We start from the raw sequence: 23,417 nt of genomic DNA, 5'->3' as shown, positions 1-23,417 counted from the left end.
CTCAGTAAGAAAAATGTAGGGACTCTTTATATGGAAAATGTCTACAAGTGGGCTTCAAGAAAGGCTGAGGAGGAATGGGAAAAGCACAGGCAGTGCCTGCTACACCTTAGAAGACAGGAGAGATAGGGAGAAATGGGATCCTGTGTGATGGTTCTGATCTGCTGGATCAAGCCTTACCTGAAACCTACACAGACTTCTTATTTATCTGTATCTATAAATTCCATATACTGTTTAAGCTGGTTTAAAGTGCATTTTCTGTTAATTACAACATAATGATTCCTAATTCATTTCTTTCCTAACCTTGTTCCCAGTGCCTAGGAGACTCCACGGGGTTTCAAAATCAGGAAACAGGACTGATGGGTAAGCCATAATGTTCTTCCTTAAACCAGAGAGCAATGGTAAGAAAATGAGGAGCTGCATAAAACGGGGGCCAAGTTCTCCTTGTGAGCCACCAGCCATTCCAGGGAACGGGACCTCACTGGGACCTCACTCAACTCTCTCTGAACGCTGGCAGCTCCATGTTCCAAAGCAAACTCCATGTCCAGTGCATTGATGTTTATTCCAGAATCACATCAAAAATCTTCCTATAGAAACACACAGTTTAAAAGGTTTCTCTGATGCTCTAAGAATTCTCACAGACCAATAATGGAAAATACCATGTTCCATACAATATGAATACATTTTTTATACAATAGAATATAATTATTTCCACCAATAACTTATGAAACATACCTGGGAAGAATTTAAACAGGAGAAGAAAGGAAGAAATTTCTCCTGCCATTCACATCATTTCACAAAATTTCATGGATTCAGGAGGATATCCTGAAGATTAAACAGAACCCATGAGACTCCCCCAAAACCTGCCTCTCTAGTATCCAATCCCAGACCCACCAGGTTGGATCAATTGGTCTTCTCACTTTTGCTTTTGGGGGTGAGTGGGGAGGTGGGAATTGATACAGTCCCATTCCTGATATGGCCACAAGAGGGAGCGCCCAACGGTTGGCTGTACCTGGAAGGAAATTACAGTCCAGTCCATGGAAAGTGACAAAGAAAACTTGATTTAAAAGGTGTCTTCTGATGGACCTCAGCATATTCTTGCTAACATGCCAAGAGCATGTCACTGAACACTTCTAGTCTGTTTAATGCATCCTCTCAAGATCTAAGTAAGAAGCATTGACCTATTAAATCTAAGCCATTCGATTTGGGGCATCGGGTTTTCTTGGGAGCTGCTCCTACATTTCACAAGAGTGAATTTTTGAGCAACAAGATTAAAGCTTCAGAAAGTGGGTAAAGTTAACACTGAGCCCTGGGGCCTGCTAAATTGACAATTGAGCCAGAATAACTATTTACAGAGGATGCTCTGATCTGCATTTCACAATTGTTTCTGAAGAATGCCACCATCACCTCCTTTCCCAGTACTTGTCTTGAGTCTTTTCAGCTCATATTTGAATTGATTCTCTCTCCTCTCTCTTTCTCTATCTATTTTATTATTATTATCATTTTTGCCCGGGACTTTGGATCATTACAAGATTGCGGGTAATGACAGACTATAATTAAGCCTGAAACAGATTTTTCTTTCGGGGGAGAGAAGAAGCTGCTCTAGCTGAGACTCCAGATTGCCTGGGCTGTAATTTGCGCTGCTGTCACAAAGGGGTCCTTCTTCCGCGTGGTGCACCGCGATGATGAGCGAGGAGCTGGAGTTGAGGGGTGGGGCCTCTCCCTGCACTCTCTCAGAGCCAGCAGAATGGACGCCTAAATAGCTGAGTATAGCTTGAGGCTGATTACAGGCCAGATCCTGCTATTGTGCCTCATCAGTTGTCATTGTTGAGGCTGCAATTGCATGGTATGCTTCTCTTTGTCGTCTGCTCCAAGCTCGCCTCTAGGACAGGAGGGAAACTGTGTGGTGAGCCTGAGGTCCAGGGTGGGGAGAATTGTTCTTCTGGTGTGTTGCCCACGGGAGGGCGTGGCAGCTCTTTGGAAATGGAAGATGGCCTGGCCTCCGCCATGATGCCAGTAGCCTTGGTATCGATTTGGCTCCCAGACTTAAGGATAATCTCTAACAAAGAGGATGAAGTTATGGCTCTGCCTTCAGTAGCTGTGGGAACTCATGCAAGCAGTTCAGCTTCTCTGGGCTTGGTTTTCTCAACTGTACAATGGGACTAATAATACCTATTCCAATGGCAGATTTGAGCATCCAATGAAATGAAATATAAAGAGCCAAGACAAAAAAATAAAATAAAGAGCCCAGAACACACACACACACACACACACACACACACTATATATATATAATAAAAGGCTAATATGCAAATCAACCAAACAGTGAAATGACTGGTAGCTATGAAGCACACTGACCACCAGGGGGGAGATGCTCAATGCAGGAGCTGCCCCCTGGTGGTCAGTGAGCTAATACAGGGGGAGCACCACTCAACCAGAAGCCGGGCTCATGGCTGGCGAGCACAGCAGCTGTATTGGGAGCCTCTCCCACCTCCGCGGCAGTCGGACATCCCCCAAGGGCTTCCAGACTGCGAGAGGATGCAGGCCGGGCTGAGGGATGCACCCCTCACCCCCTGCCCGAGTGCATGAATTTCATGCACCAGGCCTCTAGTATATATATATATATATATATATATATATATATATATATTAGAATAGTAGATATAGCAACTACTGATATATACAAAGTGTCCCCCCAAAATGCATACATGCTTACCAGCTGTAGCCTAATTAGAAAATGAAATCTATTTTAATAAACACTGCCTTTATAATGTCCCATTTTTGGGACACCCTATATTATTATGGGCATTGTGTGTGTGTGTAGTTTCTTAGTAATAGGGGTCAGACTATAGAGAGTTTTACGTGCCAGGAGATGAAGTCTGGACTTGACTGCCTAACAGTAATAATAATGATAAGCTTGCATGAGTGTTTCCCATGAGCCAGGCACTGCTCTGAACACTCTACATGTGCTAAGGGAGTGATTCTGAATAGCAGCACTATTGGCATTTGGGCAGGGCGTTCTTCCCCCTCTTTGTCTTGCAGGATGCTCAGCATCTCTGCCCACTGAGCACAGCTAGCACACCCTCAGTCATTCGACAGCCCGACTCCCGCGCACTTTTTAAAATACCCACTGAGGACCAGCTTCCTAAAGCATGGGCCCTGCTGTCCAGGACCGAGGCTACGGGCACACGTGGCAACAGAGTGCTGGAAATGAGCTAGTCTGCACTGAGATGCACCGGAAATACTGCACACGGAAAAAAAGTTTCCTGTGAATATTTTTTATATTGATTACATGATGCAATGATAACACCTTGGATATATTGTGTTTAATGTCACCTGTTTCTTGGTACTTTTTAAACGGGGCTACCAGGAAATGGTGAAATCCAGCCGTAGGGGGCATTGTGGTTTGTTACATTTCTATTGGACGGTGCTGGTATAGACAGTCGCACGTTTTGGAGAGATTCCGAGCCAGGCCTTTTCCTTTAGAAAATGGGAATAATATTTACCTAAAAGATTTGCAGTGAGAATTCAATGAGAAACTTGCTTAGCCTGGGGCCTGGAAATAGTATGTTCTCAGCAAATGATAACTGCTAATTCTCTTGCAGCCTCTTCCCCAACAGGCTAAGCTCCCAGCTCCCTCGTTAACCTCCGTATATTCAGGGCCCTTGTGGGGACATACCTGACACCCACTGCAGCATCAGGGAAGTGGGAAGCCTGAGGCAACCAAGAATTCCCACAGGTGAGACTCTGGTTCAGTTCTTTCCAAATAGAAACTTCTCCTATGATATTGCAGAGGGAGTCTCCTAAACAAGTCTGCAATGAGAAACCTAGGCCACGTGATCAGCCAGAAATGCACAGGCTGCTGGCAGAGGCTCTGAGCTGCCTCCCTCTTCTGAACTGAGGATTGGGGATCAGACAGACTCCTCCTGATGGCTCCTTAGAGTCCTCTGGGCCTCACCTCCAAGGCCAGCCGCTTCTGCAGCGACCAGCTCTAGGCAGACCCTGATCAGCTTTACACCGGGGCTTTACGCTGTGTGGGACACGCACCTCTGTCCTGACTTGGGAGAACATACATCCTGATGCCATCCTACAGGGCACCCCCTGAGGCTGCCCAACCCAGGGGTGGGCAACAGCGAATGTCTGTAAGGCCGACGGTGGCCAGTGGAGACGAGAGCTGAGGGAGCAATGCTTCCCTTGCATCGCCTCTACAGGTGGCTCTGAAACCCATTCCCACGGCCACGCAGATGGTCCGAGTGGGATCAGGAGGCAGCCCCATGGCACCAGCCCCCTTGCTTCTTCATCCTGCTCCTCACTCCTGCTCCAGGATCACACTCCCCAATAGCAATCCCTTCCAGCAAAGCCTGTGTCCCAGGCCCTGCGTGCTGGGGACCCAGCCAAGACAATCCCCACGACTTTCCTGAAATGAAATTCATCCATAATAACCTTCATGCACACATTTTTAAAAATCAATATCATGCCCTAACTATATTTTAATGGAGAAATAATAAGAGTAGTCTATAAAAAATACAACATCTCGCAATGTGCACAAGTTCAGGCAAAACTCTTGCAGAAGACCGCGGGAGCAGCGTGGATGTGGCACCTTTGTGTGGACGTGACCAAGTGGTCAGAACCCTTGGAAGCTCAGGGACCTGGCTCCAGGCTTCAGCTCTGCCATTAACCTCCTGTGTCATCTGAGTCCTTTACTCTGGGCCCCGTTTCCTCAAGGATAAAATGTGGCTTTGAACTGTATGCTCGCCAAGGTCTGGTTCTGCTCTATTTCTGTTTGGTTTTCTGACCTTCTCTGAACACTTTAAAAAAAAAAAAATTCCAGTCTCCCTCCAGCTGTCAGAGCAGCCGTGGACAGTTAAAATAATAGCATGCACATTGAGGACCCACCCACTGCAGACACCGACAGAAGGTTCCAATGCCTGCCATGGTGGAATCTACATTTAGGGAGGCGGCGGGGGGTGGAGAACGGGCAACATGCAAACAGATAGACGTGAAGTGTGCCAGATAGAAAGAGTAACAGAGAAAAGTGAAATAGGTAAGGGGCCAGGAAACATGGGGCTGGGAGGCAAGGGAGGGTTGCTGGATAAATACATCCCTTACGATGTTCATCTCAGAGAATTATATGTGAACCCTCTCCTGCTGGGAATGCCTGCTATTCCAGTTACTATTGCTGCATAAACAGTGGTCCCAACATGTAGCTGCTTAAAGCAATGATTGTTTCATCCTCTCGCCTTGTTTCTGTTGGGAAGTGCTGGGCCAGGGGGTTTTGGCTCGGGAGTCTCTTCTGCAGTGCAGGGGGACTGGAGCTGCCAGAGGGAGGCTGCAGCAGCTTGAGTTCGAACCTCTGTCTCTCTTCATGTCGGCTCAGGATTTCTCAGGGTTCTTCCTACATGGGGTGTTTTGAGCTTCCTCACAGCATGGAGGCCTTTGCGCAGTCAGACCACTCATTGGATGGCACAGAGTTCCGGGTAGTGTCCCAGCAAACCAGATGGCAGTTGTAACACCTGCTGTGGTGGATGGTCCCTAGAAAGACCCCATGATTCTTGTCCCCTAATGTCTGCCCCCTGTGGAGTCCCCTCCCTTTGAGGTTGGCAGGAAGTGTGACCTAATTTGAACCAATAGACTATGCAGGGCAATGGGCTGTCACTCCCATGATTACATTATGTAAATGGAAAAAATGTGAAGATTTTTTTCAGATGCAATTAATGTTCCTAATCATTGAACTTGGAGTTCATGGTCCTGAATGGGCCCAAGCTAATCATATGAACCCTCTGAAAGAAGGTCTAGAGTAGACCTTTCCTGAAGTAAGAGGCTCCTAGAAGCAGAGACTTCTCTGTCCATTGCTTGCTGTCGTGGGCTGAACTGTGTCCCCTCTAAATTTCTGTGTTGAAGCCCTAACCCCTGGTACCTTACAGTGTGACTGGAGATAGTGCCTTTAAAGAGATGATTACCTTAAAATGAGACCACTGCAGTGGCCCCTCAGCCAATCCAACCTTATAAGAATAGGAAATTAGGACTCATAGACAGACACCAAGCATGCATGTACATAGAGAAAGGACATGTGAGGACAAGGACAGGAAGAAGGCCGCCATCTGCAAGCCAAACCTCATAAGAAACCAAACTTGTGAACACCTTGATCTCAGGCTTCCAGGTTCTAGAACGGTGAGAAAATAAATGTTTGCTGTTTAAGCCATCTGATCTGTGGTGTTTTGTTATAGCAGCTCTAGCAAACTGATACACTTGTCTTGAAGAAATCAGCTGTCATGAAGTCTACAGTCATAAGGAAATAAATTCTTCCCCAAACCTGAGGAAGCTCAGAAGTGCATCCTTCCCTATTTGAGCTTCTTGCAAAGAACCCAGCTCAGTCACCACCTTCATTTCATCCTCGAGAGACCCAGCTAAGCCACACCGAACATATGACCCACAGAAAGTGTGAGATGATAATTAGTGTCATGGTTAGCCACGACATGTGTGGTCATTTGTTATGCAATAGAGAAACCTAACCCATCTTTTATGATTCAGTCTTAGAGGTCACAGCACCACCTCTGCTGCATTTTATTGGGTGCAAGTGAGCCATAAGCCCACCCTGATTCTAACCTTGGATGGGAGGTATTGCTGTGGCCAAATTTGAAAAATACATCCTGTGTCACCTCCATAACTGAATTTTCATTTGTGGCTTATATTCAAAACTACAGCCTGCTTTCTACATTTACATCATCTTCGTTTATACCACATGCCCACTCCTTGGTCTTCTACTGAGGCCTGTTTGAGCCCCGGGCCTTGGCACATGTCTTTCTGTCCCTTTGAAAAGTCCCCAGACTACACAATACCATTAGAAAACAGGCTTTTCCAACCATGCTCTTCGTTTTTTATGACTCTTCAGTCAGGCATTTTCTCACTTAATAGGTAGAAACATTTATTTCTTCTTATAGATATGCCTTCACCCCACCTTTGCTGCTTCTGGTGGCTGGCTCAACTGGCCGAGCCTGGGGAAGTGTGAGCGTAGTGAGCCAACTGGAGGTGTGAATCCCAGCACCTTGTGATGTGGCCCCTAAATTAGGCTCACTCCACCAGTTTTTGGGGGTGTGCCTGCTCTGAGAAGCCCCCAGTCTGGACTTGCACTGCTCATGGGGGCATCCCAAAAAAGCCAGAGTCCAGAGCCCTGGCCCTAAACTGCAATCCCAGAGGTGCCCTCAGGGCTCCATCAGCCAGGCCACCCTCTCAGGTGTCCCCAGCCAGGAAGGACCTTGGGACATTCAGGCATCTGAGGCTCAGTTCCCTTCTACAACAGCCCCACCTAGTGGACCTGCCAGAGTGCTTCTCCTGGGGATAATAATAACTCCCAGCTGCCCCAGGGAAGGCAAGGGCAGGTTCTACCCAGAAGAAAGAGGCCATTCATCAGCTGGAGTCTCTAAGCTGCCTAACTTGACCTCTTTAGCAAGACAATAGTCTTGACAGCCAGGCACTGTCAAAACAAAAGAATTTTCTAAATTCCTCTAGTTTCATTGGCCAACTGGATCATAGTTTTACCAGGAGACAGAGGAGGAAGAAGCCGAGCTGAGGCAGAGGAAATTGGGAGGCCATGCCTTCTACTTTGGGATTGTGAAAGGAAGAAGAGAGAAGCAGGGGCAAGGCCCTGGATGTGTGTGTGTGTGGGGGCGGGGGGGGCGGGGGGGAGATGCTGCAGAGGTCAAGGAGAGGGCCAAGAATTCTACAGAGCCAGTGCCACTTGCCATGCATTCCAAGCAGAGGCTGCCAGGGTCTAGGAGAAGCCCACCAAGTGGCCTCTTCCTACATGGCACAAGGTGAGGGACAACGGCCCTGACGGAGCAGCACTTCTGGCCCCAGGGGATCTCAACGTTTCTGTGCTCTGGTGAGGTGACCTGGGTCCTGAGGGCGCTGGCAGAGTGGCCTGCAAGGGGCACAAAGAGGCCACTGCTAAATGCCTAGGACTGGGACAAACGGCCAAGATCCAGTGGTGGTCCTGCCCAACAACAGCTAAACAAACATGTGACGTGTATTGAGCATTTGCCAAATGGGAGGCATTGCTCAAAGTGCTTTCCACTTAATATCTCATTTAATCTTTGAATTCAGCCTGTGAGGTAGGTACCATTACAACCACAACTTGGCAGATGAGGAGACCTGCCCGAGGTCACTCAGTAAATTATATAGGATCAGCCAGACCCTAGGTCAGATATCAAACCAGGGCAGGGCAAAGGTCAGGGAGTATCTAGAAAATTCAACATGTATGTGAGGAACCTTCCCTACCCCTCTCCCTCTGCCACAAGGTCCCTGAAAGTTCTCCTGAAGGAGAAACCCAGAGAGTGGAAATCTGAAAAACTGTGTTTGACTCACCACAGCCTGAATGATCTAAGGAGACTATTTAAATTGTTCATTAGACTGAGTTTACTGGATCGGCTTACATTTCGTTTACTCATTACCCAGTGGGGTGGAGTCTATAAAATATATTAGGTTGATCAGAGGACAAATACGGAAGCTTAATTTTTTGCAGGCTTGAGTGGTGTGTGAGGCAATGCACGATTTGACTTCATTTCTTAGCCTGGCCTGTCTAAAGCATTATTTGGTCTCAACTTGAGAGTCAGACAGCTCTGGTTTGAATTCCTGCTGAGCTACTCACTTGCTACTTGACTTTGAACAGCTGGCTTAGCTCTCAAGGGCTTCCCTTTTTTCACATGTACAAAGTGTGGGTTCTGGATTAGGGTTGCCAGATTTAGCAAGTAAAAATACAGGATGTCCCAGCCGGTGTTGCTCAATGGTTGAACATTGACCCATGAACCAGAAGGTCTCGGTTCCATTCCTGGTCAGGGCACATGCCTGGGTTGAGGGCTCAATTCCCAGTGTGGGGTGTGCAGGAGGCAGCCAATCAATGATTCTCTCTCATCATGGATGTTTCTATCTCTCTCTCCCTTCACCTTCCTCTCTGAAATGAATACAAATATATTTTAAAAATACAGGATACTGTATCTGTTAACACTTGAACTTTAGAAACACAAAGAATAATTTTTCGAATAAGTATATATCGTGCAATATTTGGGACATTCTTATGCTTTAAATTTTTGGTTTTTACCTGAAATGCAAAGTTAACAGGCATCCTGCATACTTCCCACCTTCTTCTGGAGGTGAACTAGGGGTGTTTCTATCCCAGGTCTCATTCACTCTACAAACTTGAGCAAGTTACCTAACTGCTCTGGGCCGGGGCTTCCTGGCTTTGCTGGTCTTTAGCTGTACAACACAGGGAATCCTTCAACCTCTTTGTGCCTCCATTTTCTCATCTGTGAAATGGGGATATAAGAGTGCCTGATCCATGGAATAGTTGTGAGAATAAGTGGAGTTAAGGCATGTAACACCCTCTACCTAGTGCCCAACACTCAACAAATGCTGACCATTCATTCAATCTTATCCTTTCAGAGAATATCGATTAGGGAACCCTTTTGGGCTAGGTCAGTGGTCGGCAAACTGCGGCTCATGAGCCACATGTGGCTCTTTGGCCCCTTGAATGTGACTCTTCCACAAAATACCGACTTCTGCGCATGGGCCACGAAGTTTCAATCGCACTGTACGTGCGCAGCCGCACATGGTATTTTGTGGAAGAGCCACACTCAAGGGGCCAAAGAACTGCACATGGCTCGAGAGCCGCAGTTTGCCGACCACTGGCCGCTAGGTGACATGAGGGGTGCCAGGGAAACAGTGGTGACAGACACAGATACAGCCTCTGAAATGAGAATTTCCTCCTGCTGTGGCTCTTTCCACACCCACGGTTATATTGGCTATACAATTCCCATGTCAATTTCATCTTTAATTTCCTAATGGCTCAGTGAGCATTTGTTTGAATTAACTTTTTTCTTTGCAAAAGTCCACTTTCTTCTTCCTCTGAGCCATCCTGACTAGAAATTATTGTCTGTAGTTCCCTACTAAGAGAGAACCGTTCTGGAACCTACTCATTGGAGGGTTGTACTGGTTATTTATTGTGACCGAAATGCAAATGCATCGGCAGTAAACCTAAGGGGGAAAAGCTAGCTCAGCAGTCCGCGCAGAACATAAATGCAGATGGAAGCGGTGGGAGAAAGTGTCATTTCTAGTAAGTGGAGCGGATACTCCATTTTGCTAAAAATATGAAATGCCAGAAAATTCTCCTGATTTTCTATGTTACTGAAAGAAATTTGAAGCTGACCTGTTTCTTCTTCAGGATCTGGGATGACATTAGAATTCACTATATTCAAAGTGAAAAGATAAAATAGCCAATAAAAATCTAGAACGGGATTGTGAAAAAGACCAGAGCTTTACTGAATTCTATCAACTCCTGCCACCTGCCAGGGGTCCTCTCTCAGTCCTGGCAAATTTCCCTTGTCGTCTGGTCTCTTTCAGACCAAAATGATCCTTTTCAGGTGGTTAAATGCATTTCTCTGGCCTCTGTGGACAACTTGCAAATAGACGGTAAGAAATGGGAAGCTTGAGCTCCCCAGATCCACTCAAATATGGAGACACTGCCTTGTCCTGAGTTGTTGATGTTCGGCGGAGGGGCCAGGGGGGACCGGGGGGAAAGGCTTCCTTCCTACTCCGGATGTCTCCTTCCACGTGGAGAAGACCCCAAGAGCACAATACTCCCAGCGCCAACCTGCATGCTCCACTCTCCACCTGAGCCAACGGGGGTGTCCTAATGTGAGTGGTGAGTTAGCACAGAGAACCTGGACATGCTAAGCCAGCCCCCTCCCCTTCCCCTCCCGGTCTGCATGCAGAGAACGAGGGTGTCCCCTGCTCTGCATACTGTAACTCTGCCCTGTGGTGCCCACCTTCCATTTAAACAGGGAATAAGCCACAAAGACACATGGGCACACTCAGCTGCCTGGGGTAGGCAGCCCTTCAACTCTATGACTCAGGTGGTCGTATCCACATGCAAGCAGACCCGAGATCAAAGCCATAGTAGGAAGGAGCTACTTTTTATTCATAGGTTTACAGGACACAGTGAATTAAGAGGCATATCATTTGTTAACTCTATTTACCAAAAAGAGCTAAATATACGCTCGGCCTTAAAATGCATTCATTGTAGCTTGCATACCGCAAAATTCGCTTTCATATACAGATAAACTATACTTATGTTGCCTACGTTATGCATTTAAAATACATAAAAGTGGTACCAAATGGCATATTGGCCTATTTTCTCACAGGTCTTATACATTCCTGATCGTCAAAGGGAGTGATGGGGAATGCATAGTTTCCTACTAGGAAAAAGGTGGATTCTGATACAAGCAATGGAATCATGTAGGGATCAGAGTGCCTCGGTTTAGATTTCCGTAGCTTTCCAGATAATTCTTATTCTCATTAGCGCTATGACTAGTTCTCTTTGTTAATAATTAGGATGCTGTTCATTTGCCTGGTCGTTCCACCATCTACTTGCCTGGCCGAGGCGAAGGAAATCATTATGACTTGTTCTTTTCCTCCAGTTCACTTCCACGTTCCCCAAAGAGTCTCCTCCACAGCCATCTGCGCTGCTTTTCTATCCATTTCCTTCCCCTCTCCCCCAAGTCTGGGCCATCTTACTCACTGTGTCGACAGCTGGGTTATTGCATTCTATTCCAGGGTGCCGTTTAACAGAAGCTCTGGCCACTGCCTAATTAACTCTAAAGCTTTGAGCGAGGGGCTGATACTTCTGCGGAAGAATCGGGAAGCCGGCTCAAGAGATTTTCTTTAGGAGGCATGCAAATAGACTCCCCTCCCGCAGACCTTCATCTCTCTTCCATTACACCCCGGTGGAGAAATTTCCATCCTGAGTGTTCCTGGCAGCCAAATCTCCAGCATCCCACGCTGATTTCTTCCCTAAAAATACACAGCCTCTCACTCCGCGGGGAGGAAAAATGCAACCCTGCCATTCCCAGCGTGCTCCCCGAGGGCTGACTGTAGCCCGGAGCAATTCATCATCACTCGTGCATCACGGTTTTAGTTTCCCCCCTCGCGGAACTGTTCTTGTTTATCTTGTGGACATTGTGACAAGAACCAGACCCGTCTCGACCTCAGCCTCCTTCCCATAGCTATGTGAGGGGAGAGGCAGCCGGGCCCGTTAGAAACCCTCTTCAGAACAGAAGATTATCTGAAACTTCTGGAAGACTTTCAAGAGTGGGGGCCTTGCATGTAACGGCAGTTCTGCGGTGTTTAATTGTTCAATGGACCGGCTGATTGGATGGTGTCTAGTCAGCACTCTTTTCCTTCCGGCTCTACACATTTGGTTGCATTTTTTTATTTTCTCTCAAGGTGCTGCTCTCTTCCAAATCACGATTAAAACGTGTTCACTTGGAGGGCCTGGCAGTGCCACAGGGAAAAAATACAAAGCCTGCTGGGCAGAGGGCAAGTTCTAGTTTTGCCACTCACGACTAAAGAATCTTGAACAGGCAACTGACTTAGAATGTATGTGCCTATTTCCTTCTCACTGTAAATGGAATAATATCTGCCCGCCAATAAACTGAAGAGCTATTTATGAGCAAAGAAGATGAATACAAATGTACATGGAAAAATATAAAGGTTTGCTGAAATGCAAGGTGGTCTTATCATCCACTGTCCAAGGACACAGCGCCATTCAATCTGAAGACTTATTTTTAGTCTTCATAAAGGATCTATTCCTGACTCCGTGGAGTTTGGGGACAAGTCCTCGCTTTAAGGCTGTGTGTCTTGGCCGCATGGCTATGTGGAGGGACTCAGTCTGGGAGCTGCGCCACCAAGATTGTAAAGACAAAACCAGCGGAGATGATCAAGTGGTGGGTGATGGGAAGGAACGGAACAAAAAGCACAGCCCCCCCTAACGCTATCTCCACAGGGATGGTCCCCCAAGACTCTCTGCTTCGAATTCTTGTTGTTGCTTGGTGTTTTTCCTCTTACATTATTACAGGGAGAAATCTTCTTGCAGAAATTGTTTAAAACTTGAGGGACTCTTGGGATGGAGCAGTAAGATTAATGAAGCAAAGCTTCCATCGCCTGGCGCCAAGAACATCTCCACTCCTAAGTCGGCCAGAACAAATATCTCCTCCCTCAGGGCAGGGACTCTAGGGATGGCAGGCGCGGATCTTGTCTAAAAGTTTTTTTTAAAAAAAAGAAAAGAAATCCTGATTGCAACTGAGTGGCTTCCCCACCCTTTCTCCCTCCGACCCCCGTCTCCATCATAAGCTTTAGATTTTTCTTTCATCGGTCTCACCTGGACTCAGCAAGTCCCCCGACACCCAGCCCGGCACCCTGTGCTCCCTGGTTTTCCAGATTCTGGGCAACGGTTACCAGGGTGGTGACTGCACGTGGTTAGCCCCTAGTTTCATCCTCAGCGCTACAGCTGGGAAGCTGGCACACCGCTCCATAGAGACAACGCCGTGATGTTGGCGCAGTTGCCTTCTCTACAAACGTCGGAATCAGGAACATCATTTCGATCTGGCACAGCGCTGGGCTGTCTAAACGTCTCCTACTTGACTATTTGCCAAGTGCCCGTTTTCCCACCCCACCTTGTTGGAAGGGATCCATGTGCCAGAAAGAATAGTCTGACCATCGTGACAGCCCGAGGAATAACTGAGCTACCCCACGTCTAGCCTCCGATGCAGGGATCTGGATGAGCTAGTTCATGACAGTCCCTGGTGTCCGAGGCTGGGAGCCCTCAGCCTTGAGTCCCAGAATGTACCCAAGAGAGCTGCTGTGACACCAGCGCGTTATTCTCTAAGTGCTATTTATTGCCTCGATCCTCATTGCTTACAGTCTGGAAACAACACATACATTCATATTTGTGGCAAAACATCCACCTACTCATGACTTGGCAAACACAAATCATTAAAAAAGTAATACAGTACAACGATGATGCTACGTTCATGGCTACGAGTTGTGGGGTTACTCTTTGAGAGCCACTCCTGAAACCATTCACTTCCTATTCTCTGAAGAGAACCAGCTAACCAGGCAGAACATTCCCTGGACCCTCCACAAAACCAGATCCCTGTCCCCATGAGCTTCCTGATGGTCCACACCAGAGAGACCCATTTTGAAACAGGCCATCTGGGCCCCTGAGCACAGACCCGGTCTGTGGGATTCTACGTGTCTGGCTCCTAAGCTGGTCCCTATTGTTCAGTGGGTCCTCCCCTCCCCCATTTCTGTGTAGAGGATGAGCCTCCTGTCAGCACATGTCCCCGAGGGAGCAAAGGACAGGGAGAGGGAGGAGCGTGCTGTCCTAAGTACCCCAGCTTCTACAGTTTGCTGCTACAGAACCTTTGGAAGGGCTGTGCTGGCAGCAGCAATATCAGCAAATCAACAAAGCAGACGGTTACATGAGCAGGGAGGTAGGCAGGTGGGCAGGTAGGTAGGTTGCTATTCAATTACTTGAAATATTAAGTTGCCCAGGGGGCAAAGGCATGCATCATTCCAAGGGCCATCTCTAGGTTTCAAAGTACATGGAGACGTGTGTGAAGTCCTCCTTGACTCTACAAAATCTTAGTTCGGAAATTCTCGTCAGATGGCAATACCTGTTCTATTGCTCTAAAGGACAGAATAGAAAGCACCATTCGGTCTTTGGCCCGTCTGCTGGCGACCCGCACACTCAGAGAATGGGCTCTGAGAAGCGACACGTCATGGAGAGCATCAAACAGGCATTGTTGCTCAGGCCACCACGAGGGTCAGCGCTGAACCACAAGGAGACCTCCTTTGTCTCCCTCCTGGGCCCACAGCCCATGCTGGGCCCAGACAGGTGTCAGCAGAAGATTTTCTTTATAGCAGAGGAAGCAATTCGTCAAACATTATTTTGTTGACACGCCCATGACAAGCATTCATATGAGCCAATGCAAAAGCCAAGGTTTTGCTAGGAAGGGGGTTTGGGGGGGGGGGGGGTTGGGAAATTAGGGTGGCTCAAAATAGCAATGCTGAGTGTTACCTGATTTTTAAACTTACCATCAGCACATCTTTTCAGCTGACTTTGGCTTTAAGAGTCCTTACCAGAAAAATAGCTAAAATGGGGTGAGAAGGGCCCATAGTTTGTTTGGTCTTTTTAAAAATTTCATTATAAGAGCTGTCCTATCTTATTTGATTTTCTCCTTCCTCATTTAAAAAAAAAAAAATCTCACATTACTTTCCTAGATGGTAAGAGTTACTACTGTACTCTTTTCTCAGGAATTACCGGCTTCCCTATGTCTTTTTAACTGGGAGGATGGACATGGCATGCAGTTAGCCAGTAAATGTAATCCCTGATTAAAATGTGAGTTCTAAAAGCTTGAACACGTCTATTTCCCCAATGCAGTGTTAATGTCAGACCTCTGAACCTGGCTCCCTTTTAAATATGTTTTCTCAGTTCTCTCCCGAGAGCTCGTGCTGTGTCCTTTAAATTCACCGATCACAAACTTAAGTCAACAACTATGTGTTCGAAAATCTTTGTTTTCCCTTTGAAACTGGACGCAAAAAAGAAATCCCTCCTGTCGGTGGAGACGGCGGTGAAGGAACGAGGCGCCTGCACGTAGATCTCCTTGAACTTCTTGAACAGCTGCTTCTCCTTGTCCCACTGGTATATCTGGGAGAACGTGTAGTCGCTCCCCAGGGCCAGGTAGTGATTCTCTTTAAAAGAAAAGGGCTGCAGGGTCATGGCCCCCCGGGACGGGAGAGCCTGGATCTCCACGAACTGCTTATTGTTCCACCTCATGACCCTGGAGTCCCCGATGAAGCGGGTGAGGGACAGGTAGAGGGAGTTCTGCATTCGGAAGCTCTTCACGGCCAGCACATCCTCCATGTTGGGGATGTCGCTGTGGGGGACGAACTTCTTGGAGCTCTTATTCCACTGCAGGATGATGGGGACCTGGGAGCGGCTGGACAGGATCAGGTGCGACTTCCCGTCTATGTCGACGAACTCGGCGTCCGTGTCCCTGAACCACTCGTGCAGGGACTGGTAGGAGTAGAATCCTTTGCTGTTCCATTTATAAACCGTTGACAGGCCGGCTTTCGAGCTGTCGGCGATGACGAAGAACGTCTCGTCCTCGATCTGAAACAGCTCAATGTCGTTGGGCTTGGAAATGCGAGAGACTTCGATGTCTTGGAATTTGACAAACTTGGTCCAGCTCTCGTCGTATTTGTAGATGTGAGAGCCGCCGAAGAGCTGGGCCACCACCACAAAGACCTGGTCGTCAATGAGGATGGCCTTGCAGCCCACAATGGACTGACCTGTGCCCCAAAAGAGAGGAGAGGGGATTAGGGCAGCCGTGGTTAAGATGCTCCTCCACAGTGACATGGAGACCCTAGGGAACTGCCGGTGGGAACTGTATAATGAGGCAGCCCCTCTGGAAACCATAGAAAAGTTAAACCATTGAAAAATTAAATATAGAATTACCATACAGTACAGAATTCCACCTCTGGACCCTTAGCCAGAAGAATTCAAAACAGGGTCTTAAAGAGATCCATGTCCAGCCATGTCCATAGCAGCATTATTCACAATAGCTAAGAGGTGGACACAACCCAAGTGTCCACTGATGGGTGAATGAATAAACACATGTGGTCTACCCATCCAATGGGCTTTTATTCAGCCTTAAAAAGGAAGGACATTCTACCCAGCCAGCATGGCTCAGTGGTTGAGCATTGAACTATGAACAAGGAGGTCATGGTTTGATTCTCGCTCAAGGTACACGCCCGGGTTGCGGGCTTAATCCCCAGTGTGGGGTGTGCAGGAAGCAGCCAATCAATGATTCTCTCTCATCGTTGATGTTTCTCTCTCTCTCTCTTCCTCTGAGAAATCAATAAAAAATATATATTTTTTAAAGGAAAGAAATTCTGATACATGATACAAATGGATAAATGTTGAGGACATTAGCCAAATGAAATAAGCCAGCTCACAAATAAACAGATAGTGTATGATTCCACTTTTATGAGGTACGTAGAGCAGTCAGATTCATAGAAACAGAAAGGAGAGGGTGGCTGTCTGGGTCTGGGAGGAGGGAAAAGTGGGGAGTTATTTCATGGGTGGAGATTTTCAGTTTTCCAAAGCAAAAAGGGTTCTTTTGGTTGCACAATAATGTGAATGTACTTAACACAACTGAACAGTACACTTAGCAGTGGTTAAGATGGTAAATTTTATGCTATGTCTAGTTTCCCATAATTAAAAAAAAATCAAACCCTTTTTATAAATGGTGGCTCCATAAAAACATGTAAATGCTGGTCACCTGGGTCTCTGTGTCTTTAGAGGCAGGTGTACAAGTCAGGAAATTCACTGACACACCAAATGCATTGTCCTCATGATGTTCAAAAAGCACTTCCCAACTCCATAGGGCAGAACTGGCCATTAAATGGCCTTCCTCCCTTGGGGGTGCGAGGCAGTTACATGGTAGGAGTGAGGGCTCATGGGCAGGAGGAAACAATTTTAATAAGGGCGCTTGAAGACATTTGGCCTCTCCTGATAGCCGGAGCCAACGGAAACCTAGATAGTCTGGCTCCTGTCTACACTCCACCAACAAGATACCAAAAAGCACAAAGAAGAAAACCAAAATCATTGGTCCTGCAAATGCTGAAATGATCCTTAATATCTTGATATATTTCTTAATCATCAATCTATGCTCATATTCAAGTGCACTTTTTTAAAAATAAATTTGAGCTTATAGTACAAATACATAGGCTTCTTATCAACCTGTGTTTTCACTTGACCATGTTCACTTGGGAATAGTTTCCCATGTTATTTCCTCTTCTATAACTAGACTTTCAAACACTACACCGCATTCCACTGCATGAATGCCCCGTAGTTTGTTTAATCTTCTACTATTGGACACTGCAGTTATTTCTAGCTCTTCATGATTGTAAGTAACATGCTTCCTCGTAGAGAAATCGTTTTTGGAAAACCATCTGGCAGTGTTCTTATGTGTTTGCTGAGTCAAACATTGTGCACATTTTTTAAGGCTTCTGGGTTTAAACTACCACACTGCTCTTCGAAAGCTGCCCGGGCTCCCGCCTGCCAACACTAACTCAGAGTGCACGCTCCTGGTCTCCCTCCTGCACCACCTGGCCCCGGAGGTGCCTGCTGCTCAGAGGCACCCAGAGGCCTGCCAGTCTCAGCCAAGGGGCATGAGAGACAGAAAGAACTGACTTCAGAAATGCCCCCTAATGCCTCTGCCCAGTGAACACTTCTAGCCCATGGAGCTGTCAGTAGCAGCAGAGATCATCGTGTGTGTGTGTGTGTGTGTGTGTGTGTGTGTGTGTGTGTTTCCATTGACACAAACCAGCGCCTGGCACCTCACAGGCCCACAACCAGCATTAGCCACAAGCACTGACATTGGCTTGCCCTGCACAAGAGCAAAGTACCACTCTGCTCCCACCTCCCATCATGGGGAGGAGGCAGAGGGGCCGGCTCATTCACCCCACACCACCTTCCAAGTCAGGAAAAAGAGAGAGGCAGAAACACGTGGGCCGTGAGTCCCTCTCTCGCCACCCTTTTTCCTTTCATGTGGGCTGGGTTAGGGTCCGAAGCCTCGGCTTCCCTCGGCAGGTTCACCTGTGCGGCTCAGTGCTGACGCTGCACTTGGACGAGCGGGGCTGCTCTCAGGAATGTGAGCTCAGCACCAAGCGGCCAGATGGCCGACAGCAACGTGGCTCATCTGAATGGCCTCTCAGTGGCATCTGCATGTGCATCTCACGGACCTTCAGGGCTTCAAGATGAGGCTCATCACGACACTCCCTGCCTCCCACATCCCCGCACCTGCTGCGAAGCCACTCAGTGCCGGTGCCGGAGAGATTCCGAAGAGCCTCCCCTCCAGAAATTCCACCTCCATCTCCAAATCAGGACCCTAAAGGAAATGCTCTCACGGGGTAACTGTTGGGCCATTGTGATGCTGCTTATAAAGTTAGTAATATTATCAGGTTGCACTTGATAAACGAGAAGTCTTTGCAAGATATTTTAACTTTACCCACTTATTTAAAAAGCAAGCAGACCCTCCATTTTTAGTAGCAGTAAAACACTGAGCGGGGGCCCCCGCCAGCACTGAAAGAATCATTAGCTAAGTCTTGTCCCAAAGGCCTGGGTTTAGAGAGCCATGTATTCTTATTTTGTTTGCATTTATTACAAGGAAGCAGTGTTCACCGGGACCTGGCAAGAGGGCAGGAAGAACAGCTAGACAGTGGAGGTGTGTTTATGTGCATGACCACACACGTGTGTGTGTATGTGCCGGCATGTGTGTGTGCACATGTGCACACGTATATGCACGTGTACATGTGTGTGCATGAGCACACATACTTGTGTGCATGTGTTCATTACCATATTCATTAATAATCAGCTTAACGAAAAGCAAGGACTTGTTAGCTGCTACAAAATTGGTGCAATCAAAGGTGCCATAACTGCTCAAGATCAAGGGGTTCTCGGGGTGACCTCTCACCTCTCCAGGAAAATGCCTCCCGCCATACGTAACCCATCCCTCTCTCCCTTTTCAAAAGGATCCCCGACAACAAACAGGATCACCACCTGAGGCTTCTGTTCTCACCGATAATAGACCATGTCGTGAAAAATCAGAGATGAGGGTGGGCTGGGATGTGTCCCTGAAATCTAACCAGGTGAGAGAGCCAAGCGGTCCCGCGGTACAGCAGAGAACGTTTCTTCTCTCACTGAAATTAGGCCAATACATCAAAGCCACACGCACCTGTGATATTGTCATAGCTCCGGAAATTCATTTCAATGTGGTCCCACTCCAGCACCATACAGTTCTCCATGCTGGGCTGGGCGATGGCCACGTACACGTCGTTCTTGGAGTTGAACGTATCCACTGAAACCGACTGGTAGGGCAATGTCTGATGAACAACAAAATCTGGGAATAGGTGTTTAAAGAGAAAGGCTCCATGAGATGTCCTGTGGGAGTCATCAACCACCCCTTCTTTCCTTTCATTGGTTCCAAAAAGGGGAGGGGGGACAGGAAAGAAGCAACGCTAACATCCCAACGTGCTTGACTCTGGGAGATTCCAGAAGGTTCTGGCATGCACGGGAATCTCCAACTGAATGCACAGCTTCTGATACAGCTTCTTTGACATAAACAGCTCCCAGGTTTGGCTGAAGGATCTCAATGTTTTAAACACATTTGGTGAGACCTGGCTTTCAAAAAGGCCAGACAGAAGGGAAGCCACACAGCCGCACTCCTGACACTACCCTGAAAATTCCTCCGTGAACCAGGGCAGCAGTGGGCAGCCTCATTTGGGGAAAGCTGTGTCTAACGCTCTCAGAAGAGCCAGGTAGTAAAGAAACCTGTTTCTGGGGTGGTTCTCAAGCTGACCAGGCAATGGGACCCTGTTATCACCTGTTAACACACTCCCAGCTCTGAATCACCCTAGTGGGGAAGCTGCCTCGGCAGGTTCACAATGAGAAGTCAGCCCCCCAATGGCTCCCTGCATGCTTGGAAACCAAGCCAAGGCCTCCCATGCGGTCTCAGAGGTTTATAAAGACCCCCCCCCCCCCCCGAGCCCCTCACCCCGGGAAGGAAAGACAGTTACTGACTCCTGGGCCCAGTGCAATGAGTGACAGCTCTGCCTGGGGTCTGGACAAGCTCAGCAAGCACTCACAGGAGGTCTGTTGCATTTCAAGCAACAGAGAACCCGCCCAATCTGAGCAAGTGCTTAACTCTTACATTTAGTGGTAAATTTAAACTCTCGTCCACATGATTCCCCTGAGCCATGACAGACTCGCTGTATTATAAATCTCGGTAGGAAATGTACAATTTTACCAAGGAACAGAGTGAGGATGCCCTCGGATGCAAGGACACTTAGTGTGTGGGGTAGCTGGAGAATCAATGAAGAAAGGGGGGGAAAGGACACTAATAAAGTTTTAGTTCTTTCTTTAGCCAGAGAGCCTTCCATGTGCACTGCTTCCTGGCAGGTTGAGTGCGCCCCGGGGTAAAATGACGGTGCACGTCTGGCTAAGGAGAGTCGCTCTATGAGAAAATCCTTGCCCCTCAACTCCCCACACTGTCCTTATTGGGGCCCTCAAGTCCCACCTCCTCTGCAAAGCCTTCCCTGACCGCTCCAACACCTGGGACTCTTCCTAATTCATTGGACACATAATCAGGCACTGCTGTTTACATCTTGTTACCCACACTGACTGACTCTTCAATACAGCATCATCAGAGTCAGATTTGAGGACATGGGAGCGATCTTAGACCTTGAGTCATTTTACAGAGCCAGAAGCCCAGAGAGGGTGCATGTCTGGCCATGGGCACACAGCATGGTGTGTCTCCTGAACACAATGCTCCCTGAGGTCAGACCTGGGTCTTACACTTCTCACAGCCCCGTGGCAGGAGCCCACAGCAGCCACTCGAGAAATACCTCTGACTGGGGAGCCTCATACAGCTGTTACACCAGAAAGGCAATAAGGGGACCAGCCACTCCATAGTGAGTCAAGAGGGACAGTGCTGAGGGAACAGGGCAGGAAAGGAGGTGGAGCAGCTGAGCAAGTGTTGGAGTAGGAAGCGTGGTGACAGGAAGAGCAGGTAACAGGCAGGGACAGGAAAGAGGGGCAGGGCTGAGGGAGTGAGGACAATGAGAGGCACCAGGAAGAGCACTGTGCCTGGAGTCAGACCACCTAAAACCATTTGCCTGCACTAGAGACCCTGGGCGCACACTTCCCCTTACAAGGCCTCAGTTTACCTATCCACAATATGGGGGCAATGATACTTACCTCCCAAGCTTAATGGCAGAGGGACACATTGGGTAGCGTTGCCAGAAATGCCTGCCTCAGGGCTTAGCACATAGCAGCTGCTTAATAAACATGGAACTAAGGTCCGAGAAAGGACAGTCCACCTCCTCTGTCCTAGCCACCATTCCTGGCCTGTCCCTTGGGGGAGTGTCCATTTTAACGACATCTGAGATAAGATGCCAGAGCTGTGACTCCACCTTCCCGCTGAGTGACCTCGGGGAAGTTCCTTACCCTCTCTCTGCCTCGGTTTCCTCACTGTATGTACGATTCATACTCATTTAGAACTGTACGTAGCAATAGTTAGTGCTCAAGGCATGTTGCCTCTCAGAGGTGGCCCTCCCTGTGTACAGCAGGTGCTTAATAAAGGCTGCTGGCTTAATGAGTGTGGGAGCGCTGGCTCATTCTGAGGACTGGGGTGGGAAGAGGACGGGGCTGAATGAGTGATGCTTGCAGATGTGGGGAGAAGGGGGAGAAGCAAAGAGGAGGCTGCCTCTGCACCCCAACAGCAACAAGTGGCCAAGGGGGAGGGGACAGGTGGCAATCATGGATGAGGTACCTTCCCCCCCACCCCATGGACTATCCAGAAGAGCTGGGGCTCAGCCTCCCACCTACACTGTAGTCTGCAACCTTGGGCAAGAAAATAATGAGGATGAGTAAAATGAGGGGGATGTTTATTTGGTAGGTGGTCGTAGAGACTAAATAAGGGTGTGCACGTAGTGTCAGCACAGAGCCGTCTATGGACATGCCTCAGCGGTGTTGGATATGTAACGATACAGTTCCATGTAGCTGGACAGTCGTAGTTCCAATGATAACGTTATGCTGCCTGCATGAAGATAGGGAAGAGCCCCGACCCTCTGCCAAAACCCCCAAATACCAGAGCTGATCAGCCAAAGAGGAACAGAAAGCATCAGCCTCAGTTCTTTCCTGTTGGCACGCACAGGACCAGCATAGAAGCCAGAAAGCGTTGGCTGAGGCCACAGGCTTTGGGGGCTCTGTGCTCACAGGTTGCGAGATGGGAAATGGTAGCCGGCCTCGTCCGCTTCCTTTCCCGGAGTTAGCAAAGGACTCTGGGGACACAGGTGCCCTCTCTTCATTACAACCCGGAGGCCTGTAAACCACTCCTCTACTCGGGGGCATTCGTCTAACCCAGGTCTGCAGAAGCTTCTGAACACGCGTGTGATGCCTGTAGCGGCTTGTTCTAGTCAGGCTCCCGACCGCACACTGGCTTCCCAGAAACATGAGCATCTGCTTAAAAACGCAGGTCACTGAAAGTGCAGGCCCCAAAGTCAGCTTTTTATTAACGATTCCCAGAATGAGAACAGAGCTGCCAGACTGGAGAGCATTTTACAAATCTGGCCTTCAATGGTCTGATTGTCATTTATTTTCCCAAAACATCGGTTTCATCATATTTTGTAAAAACTGAGTATCTTGCACAACACAGACTGTTAACTCATTTGAATTAGAAATCGAATTCCTAATAGGAGACCCCTTTCTCCCTCCAGAACCCCTCCTCATAAAAAAGGAGGAGAGAGCCCGGCTGGTGTGGCTCAGTGGTTGAGCATCAACCTATGAACCAGGAGGTCACAGTTCCATTCCTAGTCAGGGCACATGCCCGGGTTGTGGGCTCGATCCCCAGTGTGAGGCATGCAGGAGGCAGCTGATCAATGATTCTCTCTCATCATTGATATTTCTGTCTCTCTCCCTCTCCCTTCCTTTCTGAAATCAATAAAAATAAATAATAAATAAA

The 23,417-nt window shown here is 48.0% G+C and overlaps 1 protein-coding gene across 2 annotated transcripts in view; it reads right to left on the bottom strand.

The window, feature by feature from the left end:
• Window positions 1–23,417, bottom strand: part of LGI2 (leucine rich repeat LGI family member 2) — a 39,939-nt gene that overhangs the window by 789 nt on the left and 15,733 nt on the right. Inside the window, exons 7-9 of one of the 2 annotated variants that reach the window (XR_011468900.1) lie at window positions 19,632–19,796; window positions 11,570–16,182; window positions 733–822 (exon numbers count right to left, since the gene is read on the bottom strand). Coding sequence is in view for 1 of the 2 variants with exons in the window: in XM_070398544.1 (XP_070254645.1) it covers window positions 15,365–16,182; window positions 19,632–19,796 (983 nt within the window). In the remaining variant the exon portion in view is untranslated. Of the gene's footprint in view, window positions 1–732; window positions 823–10,956; window positions 16,183–19,631; window positions 19,797–23,417 lie in introns of those variants that run through there. The other variant, XM_070398544.1, reaches the window with a different exon arrangement.

Source organism: Myotis yumanensis, unplaced genomic scaffold (assembly GCF_028538775.1).
Source record: "Myotis yumanensis isolate MYYU_CA2020_CCGP unplaced genomic scaffold, mMyoYum1.0.hap1 SCAF_1, whole genome shotgun sequence".
In the NCBI taxonomy this organism is placed as follows: domain Eukaryota; kingdom Metazoa; phylum Chordata; class Mammalia; order Chiroptera; family Vespertilionidae; genus Myotis; species Myotis yumanensis.
The sequence above is the reverse complement of the archived record's forward strand: the minus strand, read 5'-3'. Positions and strand labels throughout refer to the sequence as shown.